The following is a 10,276-nucleotide window of genomic DNA, read 5'->3' as shown; positions in this document are numbered from 1 at the left end:
AAGGAATATATTCAACATGTGTATAAAAATATCCATAGATCGGCTGCTAAATTACAGTTAATTATGCGTTTCCATAGACAATTGTTTACCTTTCTCAAAACTGGTATGCGGTTGCAAATGTCTCACTCCATCATGCAGGTACATGCCACGAGAAGAGTGAACCGGTGCGCTTCAATCGCAAGCCGGTAGCTCAGCCGCAAGCGGCGTGGCTTATGTGAGGCTAACAAAACATCACGTGCAAGGCAAGCTCCCAAGTGCTTCGACGTTCTTAGCGAGACAACTTCATCAAAAGCCTTAGTCCAGGCCGTCCGTATAACAGTCCCTTGTCAGTGTCATAGGCTGTTCGCAAATACTCATTCAATGATTTCTCGCGCGCTTTTGGAGGGTCAGCTCGTACCGGATGCTCATGAGCCTCATATTCAAACTCAGGAGGTGCAATCGAGGACGCAATTGTGGCATAATTTGGCACCGCAGCGACAGCTATTGCCCCCCACAACCCATAAAAAAGGCAAAAAAAAAAAAAAAAGAAAAAAAAGCAAAAAGGAAAGGAAAAGAAAGCATGAGTCTGGCAAATCTGGCAATCTGTCAACACCCTTCCTGTTCAAATCTCGCCATCCTGGCATCTCGGTGCTTATATGAAGTGCTCGAGGCGTCCAAGTGGAATATGTCAATGATCCTGTCTATCATTCTTTCTAGCTTGTCAGCAGCTGCTTTCCCTAGTGTGAAACACGTCTCTTGGATGAATGCTAACATGCTCTGGACACTTAGGCTTCTTGGTGGCATTTATTCCCTCGAGGAGATGGTCTCTCTCCACTTGAGCCATGGGAACAAACTCTATCGCATGCCCCAACTCCTTGTTTTCAGCACCGAAAATACCACCATCTGGTCACTGTCCTCCCCCTAGCCGTACGTTTTTGGGATATTCCACACGCTTGTCACGATCCCAGTCTAGCCAACCAGGTCTCCACGATGATGCTCAATTGAATAGTGGAGGAACAGAAGATGAGCATCTGTCCTCTATATCCTATTTGATCGAGTGGCAGGTGACCCTTAATAACCGGGTCGTAGCAAAAGATACAGAACAACACCTGGTTTCCAGGCCCAGTTCGTATTGGCAGAAGATTAAGCAGAAGGCTGAAAGTGTGCTACATGGGGAAATAGTCCGTCACGACGAGTGAGTTAGACGATACTACAGTATCCGTAAATGAATGTTCATAGCGGGATCTTCCTAAGCGTTTTGAGAAGACTGATATCGTCTGGACAGCTAAAAATAGGCAGAGCCTCATGTGGCAAAATCTACTTCGTCAGCCTAAGAAGCAGCTCAGGATTTTCATATTTATTAACTATATAGAGGACAGCAACCTTCCCCCATCAAGGAAAGCTGACAAAACTAAATTCATCAGTAACTAGCAGGATGGTCAGGTTAGTGCTGAGTCTCTCCTAAACAGGCTTCAGTCTGGAGGGATGTGTACAGCAAAATACGTTGCCTGGTCCACCATGCTATCATGAAGACCAATACTCCGGCCTGATCCAGGAGGGAAAAAGCATTACAAACCAAGACACGAATTTCTTCGTCAAGCAGGGGCGTGAAAGTTGGGGTCGCCCGCCGGTTCGTTGGCGAGATCAGTCTCTGGATCAAGCATTGTGAAACAACAACAGTTAGGACAGAATGAATTGATATATACCGTATTGTGTTTAGAAATCATGCAGTTGTTACAGTAGAGAATCGCCTTCATTGGCAAAAACATTATCACCTGTGAGTCGTGGAAATTTCAGGACGTTAATAATATATTATTAACTGGGTACATTAAAGTTTGGTAGAATGGAGCACTGTGGGACTAGCTTCGGATCTTCGGTACAGATACGGTCGCGGAAATCGGCCCCGTCTACAAGATGTAATGAAACCACCTAATCGAGGGATGTGGGCGCACAGAGCTCTGCTATGTGTTGAGCTTTGCTTCGGTTTTGCTTAAAGCGTATAGGATGGGTAGATTACACAGCTCGTTGCGACCGTGGCAAAACACTAGGTGCTTGGCACATAGTAGGTGCAAGTTATATGTGGCTGGTACGGTCCTATTAATTAATCCGATTCCGATTCCGAAACACAAAAAGGGGTTCTGCCCCTTTGTTTTGCTTTCCTTTTGCGACAGGGTGAATCCCATTCTTCGATCATCACCGTCCAGCATCATTCTCGTTTCCCTCGCAACTGCAACCACAAGATAGCCATGGATTTTGACCATATTGCTGAAAAGAAACAGGAACAGAAAGCTACCGTTTGGTTGAAACTTTGGTCGAACCGACACCCAGAAGAATTGTCTATGCAGCTTGCTAAGAAGCATCGGCCTGGAAAAACTAAGTCTGCATGCCTATGGAGAAGTGGTGCTTTCAATATATGCTACAGGGTCAGATATGATGATGATGTACATGTCATTGTTCGTTTCGCTTCCCTTGGAAGGGCTATTCTCCGCAGGGAAAAAGTCGAAAATGAAGTCGCAACGATGGAGTACATACGGCACAGCACTTCCATAACTGTTCCTGAAGTGTTCGGCACTGGTAATTGCTGGGCGGGCCCTTACATTGTTATGTCATTTCTCGAAGGCGTGCCATTGTCACAGATTCTCAAAGATCCTTCTATAGAAGGAAGACCAGTCCTGAACCCGCAGATAAGCGATCGGAGCCTGAAGTGGGCTTATTACGAAATGGCTAAGGTTATTCTCGAATTGTCCAAGCATGAATTTGATTCTATAGGTGCGCTTGCTGAGGATGAGCGGGGTATTTCCATTGCTAGGCGACCTCTCACCTTCAACATGAATGAGTTAATGGCGTCTGCAAATTTGCCTGAAGAGGTTTTCCCCTTGCAACCTTTCAGGTCAGCCACGGACTATTTTAAAGCGCTTGCTATGCAGCATCTCTTCCATCTTCGATTACAGCAACGAGATGCTGTTAACAGTGAGGAGGACTGCCGGAAAAAATTCACCGCTCGTTGTTTATTTCTTAATCTTATGGAGAAAATCTTCCCCCAGCGCCCTCAAGGGCCGTTTCGGCTATATTGTGACGACTTTCGTCCTTCAAACGTCCTTGTGGATTGTGATACCTCCCGTGTCTCGGGAGTTATTGATTGGGAGTTCACATATGCTGCGCCTGCTGAGTTTACATATGTAGCTCCTTGGTGGCTCTTGTTGCAAAGCCCGGAGGACTGGGAGGGTGATCTCAACCAGTTTCTGAACCGTTATTCCCCCAGACTTCATGCCTTTTTGAAAGTTCTTGGTGACTGTGAAAACGAGTTGATAAACCAACACTCCCTATCTGAGTCACAGCGCCTCTCTCCACGGATGCAACATTCAATGGATACTGGATTATTTTGGGTATGCTTAGCAGCAAGATATAGCTCTATGTTCGATGAGATCTATTGGACATTTATCGACCCTCGGTATTATGGAACGTTTACCTCTCTTGATGACCGAATACGGCTTTTGGACCAAGAACAGCAGCGTGATATGAATGAGCTTGTGCGGCACAAGGCTGGCCATTGCACTCAGGATAATGAGAGTTTCGACGATCACTATCCAATTGAGAAGCTACTTGTATTATGATCAAGTATTTATTTATCTAGCATTGAGTTGCGCTGCGGTCTAATAATTAGTGGCGCCCGCAAATAATTGATTCTATGGCCATGGATGCTGAGAGATATTCAACCTGCGCTCAAACAAACAGTAAAGCGCCTATCAGGTGATTTAATGCAAGGCTGTGGGTGGGAATTCCTTTCTGTCCAGCCACTGGTCATCTTGTTGGAGTCCAAGTGCAAGGGTATGCCGAGTGTCAACTGGGTTCCTCAATACTTAACCCCTCTTTACCCCGCCCCAACTCGACACCTCTTTCTTTTCTTTTTGGCAGCAGGATCAAAAATAATTGGGAAGGTAGGTAACAAGAGTTGAAATTCAGTCAATGATATATGCTTATATTATGAAAGGACCTCTATCTGAACAAAACCTGCTCATCCGAATCATTTCGACCATGAGTGACCAAAAGGCTCGCGAGAGCTTCGCGTCCATCCTCAGCTACTACCGCCACAATCGCGAGTCGTTGGAAAGGGTCCCAAACTGGGTTGATGACCCTGACAGTCAGAGTATCGTCATTGGCTTTCTTAGGGACACACCGACCGACGAACAAGTCGAACAGGCTAAGGAGGAACTAAAAGCTTTAATGGCCATAGAGGAAATTAAGGAAACGCTGTCTGAAACGGAGAAGGATTTGTTGACGGCGGCTTCTCTTTCTAGCCGTGCAAAACGACTGCAGAACAAGAAGGACAAATAAGGCGATACCCTTGATTTAGATTTACATATCAACGTACATGTTCTGATTATATGACATTCTATGATGATAGATTTATGGAAAGTTTCAATCTCTGTACATAGCCGCTGCTTCTTACGGTTAGATTGGCATTATTCCGAGACGCCTTCACATGACCAAACAGGCGCAGGTTATAGACATGCCACCTAGTTGTACTCTCATTGCAGCCAGCAGCCTTAGCCATCTGGGAGGGGGTGAATTCGTTACTCATTATCATACCATGGATAAACTCCACGGTTGATGGGGCTGGATTGGGTGCCATCCTGCATTGTTGACCGAGTATGATTAACAAGACCTTCCAGGAGATCTTCGAGTGAACTGAGCGAGGATATCAAGGTGGGGTTATGGAGGTATCTGTTGTATAATTGATACACGTAATGTGAAGCTGACTTTGTCGTGCCTTTCTTGACCATCCGCCTCTTTTTGGGTGGGCCCGTTAATAGCTTACTTCCACCTAACCTCAACGGAGAAAGCGGTCTCATGCTGCCACGTTTGGGAAGACACGTCGCAACCATTCATGCATGCAGTTGGAGAGAAAGACACTGTGCGCGTATGATACATCACCTAATAGCCGCTACCAATCAGTGATCTCTTCTTATCTCTCCTGGGTATGCAAAGATGCCAAGTTAGGCAGCCACTGGTATTCTAGAGTCACCCTTTTAATTTACCTCAACATCGTCAACAAAGAGCAGGACGAAAATGCTAAGCTTTATTTAAGAATAGCCAAATAGGCCCTACTGAGTCAACACACGCTCTAAGCTCCTCAGACTATTTGTACTTAGGAGGAAATGGAGGATGCCTCTTTCTCCCGTTTTCCAGGCTTCCAGCCTAACCCGTCTCTTTCCACGACCGAAGAATTTTCTCGTCTAGCACATCATATGAATTGGAGTACTGGTTCTAAGAGATACAGAAAAGAACTGGCCAAATTCGCAAGCACAGAGTTTGCGCATTATTATGAGATCGGCAATAAGCTCCAAAACTACCAAGCTCTCTGTCAGGAACTGCGGCTCGAGGGGCCTTTTGCTAGCGTCACACAGTGCCGAAAGGTATGTTTTCCCTTGTTTTTAGTTATCAGTGGCTTAGATTCACGGACTAAATCCTAAAGGCTCTTGCTACAGTGCATATCAATATCTTTGACCTAATTGACTGTCGTCGCACAGGAGCGACGGTTCAAAGATTTCCAAACCAAGCCGCGCTCAAGAAGTACACCAGAGAAACCCAAAAGATATTCCCTAAGCAAGCGGCCAAAGCGGACGGCTTTCTTAAAGAACTACTACGCAAAATCTTCTGATTAGGCACGACTGGCGGTACTAGTCCTTTTGACCCAATGATAGGAATTTTGCTCCGAGCATACAAGCTTGGGGCATAGTCTGTAGAAAGAATTTGGAATGTCCTATGATCTATATGATATATTAGACAGGAACGTTCTTTGGTTTCGGGGAATGAATTAGCTTGAAGTCCACATATTTTCGTGTCTCAACTTCTTAAATCAGCCCTTAGGTGCAAGTGCTATGCAACACCTAGTTTATATTAGAAAGACGGGCTCAGATAATTCAGGAAACTTTTCAGACGTTCGAGACCAATTCTGCATAATCGTGGGGATCACCGCGGACGACCAGAGCTCTCCTTACGATAGCTGAAGCACCCGTCGGATTATTACTTTTTGCGCACAATCACCTTCAATAGACTTATTACATAGTGGAAAGCGCGATAACAAGACACGCGATAAGCAGAGTACAAACAGAGCAAACAAACATCAACATTACGTGTGATGGCCGGCCATCGCACATGCCAAGCCTCCACCCAACATAAATCATTGCTGGAGCATCACAACTGTTCGAGCCATTCACGGATGTCATTCACAAAACGGCGGGCAACACCGACTTTCACCCCATTATTAATGAAAAACTCCGGATTTTTGTCCTCATGGATCTGCCTGAGATCCAGTCCGTTTGTTAACGCTAAATCACAGGCCTTCTCGATATCGTCCTTAAGCGCGTGCGAGTCGACTCTTGACTGCTGCCAGCAACTGTACTCTTTCACTGCTGTATCTAATGGAAGATCCGGGATCAAAAGTGTGTCGACCATGTCTGGATTTGAATGTGGCAACGTAGGTGGGGTATCAGCTGGGGTGGCGAGTGCTGGTGGCTGAGGGGAGTGTGGCAGAAAATTGATATTGATTGGGAGACCTGATCCTTGGGACTGGGGAGTTTTTGTCATTTTATGCTGTCTTTCTTGCCACTGTTGATCCTCTGCGTACAGTTCATCCCGAATCTCAATAGGCATATCATCATGGGTGTCAAAGGTATGACCCCTCTCTACTAAACGAGCCAGGCGTTTAACATGATGAGTCAAAAGCCTGTAATGCTTCTTTCCGACGGGATCCTGCCAGCAGTACCCGTTTCGATTCCGACATGGAGGTCCCGGACAACGTATCTTTCTAAATACGTCCCGCCAAGCAGAAGCTTGTCCGGACACGTTCTCACCATCAATTTGAGCATCCCGCTCAGCGAGCATCCGCTTCGTCACCGACGTAGCAGCTCTTTTCTCTCCGCTTCTTAGCAAAGCCGCATTGCTGTCCTCTGTGTAGTTAATGGACACCTGAAGTTTGATCTGTTTGCCAAGGCGGAATAGATTGCTCCACATCAAGAGCTGCTTTTCTATAACTGCCCACTTAATTTTAGTGCTTTCATCTTGTTGACGGAGATCCTGCTGGGTCCGGTCCTTAACGGACGCCACAACAGTTATATCGTCCATTCTGACCCTCCGGGTATGATCCACCTTACGATTCTTGAACCTTTCCGCCGCATCTTTCAGAGAATTTTGCCAAAATTCACTTGGCCTGACTACTAGGTCTGGCTCGGTGATCTGCGCAATACTCTTGCCGTTGAGGGTCACTTTCCAGTCGATCCGATAATGAATATATACAGGAGGCTGCTCATTATACACTCGTTCCTCTTCCCAGTCTGCGAATGGGAGGAATTCTAGCTGTTCTGCTTGTGGTTGTTGATGGGTTGAACAATGATCATCGGGCACGTATTCTGGGGAGGAACATGATGATTCGGAGGTACGACCGAAGTAACCAGGGGTTGGGGCATATTCCGGAGTGCTAGTCCAAAGGTTGGCTGGCTGGTATTGGGAGACGTCGTCTGAAGGACTGTATGCCATTGCCTCTAATACGACAACGGCTTTGAGCTACCTAGAATTAGTGCCATTGCTGTTAGTCTTACAACCAGTGCCTGCTCTCTTGTTTGGGAAGGCTTCATCTGACAGGCCAAGTAGAATGATTACTAACAGCATGAATTTTGCTAACTCGGCCTGTCCTGTTCAAATAATGAGCTCTTGTATGGTGTTTTCAAACAGTCCAGCAGCGCTAGATTTAGGCATGGGAGAGTGAAGACGTTCAAATGTTGACAAATTGCCCCATCTGAGTGGCATGTGCCCGAGTCACCCACGATCGAAGCATCTAGAATTCTGTATGGGCTTTACGCCTCCTGTAAGATTGAGTGTAATTTTGATAGTAATTACAGGACATATCGGTACCTGCCAAGAAGACTTATTTACAGGCTAACTATATATAGACTAGTATAGGTGTTAGGGTTTGGGAAAAGATTCGGGAAGAGTCTGGGGTAGGCATGGTAATTGTGCAAGTTACTGTACCGGGCAATCCGGGGGTTCGAGAGGGGGAGAAGAGGGAAAGAAGAGTGAAATGGGGAAACAGTTGACTAATTGCCTAGATACACACACTGTCACTGACTGACTGACTGACTGCCAAACTAGACTCCGTATAGACTAAACGCATTAAAGGTACATGAAGGTCCACCTTTCTTTGAGTGTGGACGGTATATTGTGAGATCTAGGCTGCAATGCTGCAGGAGAGGGGAGGCACAGGGTGCGACGACTGCGTAAGCCGGCCAACGCCTGACTGGATTATCAAACGGCCCAGGACAGCAGGATTCAGCATGGAATACGAACGGAATGTCGCACAATGGGTTCCGGGGCTTCCACACCTGCAGTTTGAGGTGGAATTCTCCGGGCCGAACGCTGCAGTACCTTACATCGGCCTCGTCACGAATTCATGTCCTCGCCGGTATACTACTGAGTAGATGCCTCGACATCTGAGTGTCATCTCACATTCAACGGCACAATCTATTCGAGACGCTCACTCCGTTTCATAACCCCACCAAGGAGATTAGCAGTATCGTCATGACAATGTCGATGTTAGTAGCAGTGATATACGTCAGGCCCGAACTAACTGACTGAAAGCTTGTTCCTGATTAACGAAGAGCGCAGCATTAACCCCCCAGCAGGCTCCTTCATGGCCGCGTTCAGGACATTGATAAGGTTCCTTCTTGAACTCAAGACCCCGGTGGACAATAGTAATTCAATTCATTTAGACTCTGGGGAAAACCTGGAGCAAAGTCAAATTAGGGCACTCAGGTGTCTGCACGCATCTCCTCGCCAGCCTCTCTAGCACTTGCAAACGGCACGGGAGTTGGTGGAAGCTTCTTCATCGCGTCTATGACCTCTGGTTGATGCGGGACAAAGAGGAGTCATCTTGGGGTGCACGCGGACAGCTAACGCCACATGTTAGAGTGATGATGTGCTCCCCGGTATGGAGATTGGAGTAAAAAGCGCGCCGATTGACAGCAGCTTTCCCTGGAATCCCATGCGCGGGGCTCCTTAGCCTGAGCATGGAAGAGATAACCCAAGTAGGGGGAGCACCGTGCTTATAGGACGTCGGAGTATAGGCCTGCGAGCCTCGCAAAAGTTACTTTACCGTGGTGAGTAAAGATGTGAACAATGCATTAGTGTCCCGCATTGGCCTTATTGATGGGATCGTGGGGGTTTTACTACTGTGTACCCTTCTCTCTAGCTCAGACTGGCAGCCAGTTTCCAGCTGTTTTGGAAACCCGCACGCTCAACAGGCTATTCAATCTAAGCTGTGCTATACAACGACATATGTCATATGTCAGTATGAAGCAACCCGTCAGTTGCCCGATCCTGGATTAACCTAACTTCCACTCGGAAGATAGCGGCACCAAGCTCTAGATGAATCAGTCCGGTCCCCCGACCTTCAACTCCCAGCAGGATCGTAAAAACTCGCACCTCAAACCAAGTCCGATCTCGCCATCATTCCCAGGGTCGAAAGGGAGGAGGGGGTGGAAACGCTCATCTCGTAAAAAAGGGCGGGTAAGTTCGTTACCCCCTCTAGCACTGCAGAGATCCGGTCTGGGTGATCGACGTGGCACTGCCAGTCTAGTAATCCACCAATGAACAGGTCCAAGAGCAGGTAAGGCACAGGAGCACGGGCGAACGCACAGGTAAAGGTACCACGCCTCCCCGACCAGCAGGCCCATTCATCTGGATTGCACCACCACCATCTTTCTCCTCCATTTGCACTGGTTGCTTGCCCCTCATTTCCAAAACCTGATAAGCCCACCGGCACACGCGCGCGCCACTGAGGGGCGAAAAAGAGAGTCAATCAGGTTTAGTTTCCCCCTTTTGTGCCAAGATCATCTTTAGTGGCTACGATGTCCATCAAAGGGGAGCGGGAGGGAGACAAGAGGAGAAGATGGTTGTAGTAAATGCTGAAGAGGGTTAAGAGCGGGTGTGAGGGGATCCCGTAAGACAAGTTCAATCAATGATGATGATTGATGACAGGTGACACGGGGTCTGTCCCATCCCTGTTGTATCTGAAACATCGATGTCGGTGATGACGGGAACTGCCAGTGCATCCCTCGCCTCTAATCTATCTATTATTATTTCCTTTCCCTTTTTTGCCCTTCCCCTCCTTGCCGTCAGGTTCTTATCAATGGGAAAGCGGGGTTAAGATAAGTAACTTGTGTAGTCCAAGTGGGATGTCCCCGGAGCTAACGAGACTGAAGAGGGGAGAATACTTAAGAAGAAAGGGAAAAAGAAAGGG

The 10,276-nt window shown here is 47.1% G+C and overlaps 4 protein-coding genes across 4 annotated transcripts; all 4 read left to right on the top strand.

The window, feature by feature from the left end:
- The first annotated feature begins 279 nt into the window (after nucleotides 1–279).
- On the top strand, nucleotides 280–1,239 carry BO88DRAFT_143219 (uncharacterized protein). The gene has a single exon (XM_025701466.1). It carries the CDS (start codon nucleotides 401–403, stop codon nucleotides 902–904), a length of 504 nt encoding a protein of 167 aa, XP_025558931.1. The 5' UTR covers nucleotides 280–400; the 3' UTR covers nucleotides 905–1,239.
- A 1,079-nt stretch (nucleotides 1,240–2,318) lies between these two features.
- Nucleotides 2,319–3,593, top strand: BO88DRAFT_349189 (phosphotransferase family protein; the record flags this gene model as incomplete). The annotated part of the gene is made up of 1 exon (XM_025703441.1): nucleotides 2,319–3,593. One exon carries the CDS (start codon nucleotides 2,319–2,321, stop codon nucleotides 3,591–3,593), a length of 1,275 nt encoding a protein of 424 aa, XP_025558930.1.
- A 421-nt stretch (nucleotides 3,594–4,014) lies between these two features.
- On the top strand, nucleotides 4,015–4,314 carry BO88DRAFT_457257 (uncharacterized protein; the record flags this gene model as incomplete). Its single annotated transcript, XM_025710986.1, has 1 exon — nucleotides 4,015–4,314. The coding sequence occupies one exon, from the start codon at nucleotides 4,015–4,017 to the stop codon at nucleotides 4,312–4,314; it is 300 nt and encodes a 99-aa protein (XP_025558929.1).
- A 688-nt stretch (nucleotides 4,315–5,002) lies between these two features.
- Nucleotides 5,003–5,909, top strand: BO88DRAFT_143160 (uncharacterized protein). Its single transcript, XM_025701465.1, has 2 exons — nucleotides 5,003–5,396; nucleotides 5,456–5,909. Exons 1-2 carry the CDS (start codon nucleotides 5,139–5,141, stop codon nucleotides 5,639–5,641), a joined length of 444 nt encoding a protein of 147 aa, XP_025558928.1. The 5' UTR covers nucleotides 5,003–5,138; the 3' UTR covers nucleotides 5,642–5,909.
- Nucleotides 5,910–10,276: the final 4,367 nt, after the last annotated feature.

Source organism: Aspergillus vadensis, assembly GCF_003184925.1.
Source record: "Aspergillus vadensis CBS 113365 unplaced genomic scaffold BO88scaffold_26, whole genome shotgun sequence".
In the NCBI taxonomy this organism is placed as follows: Eukaryota; Fungi; Ascomycota; class Eurotiomycetes; order Eurotiales; family Aspergillaceae; genus Aspergillus; species Aspergillus vadensis.
Note: the sequence above shows the minus strand (reverse complement) of the source record. Positions and strands in the feature narration are given on the sequence as shown.

Bases quoted from the DNA above. Each gene is read 5' to 3' on its own strand.
- BO88DRAFT_143219 (XM_025701466.1), top strand. From the start codon at position 401: ATGCTCATGAGCCTCATATTCAAACTCAGGAGGTGCAATCGAGGACGC.
- BO88DRAFT_143160 (XM_025701465.1), top strand. From the start codon at position 5,139: ATGGAGGATGCCTCTTTCTCCCGTTTTCCAGGCTTCCAGCCTAACCCG. The intron at 5,397-5,455 runs GTATGTTTTCCC...TAAATCCTAAAG, and splicing joins GCGTCACACAGTGCCGAAAG to GCTCTTGCTACAGTGCATAT.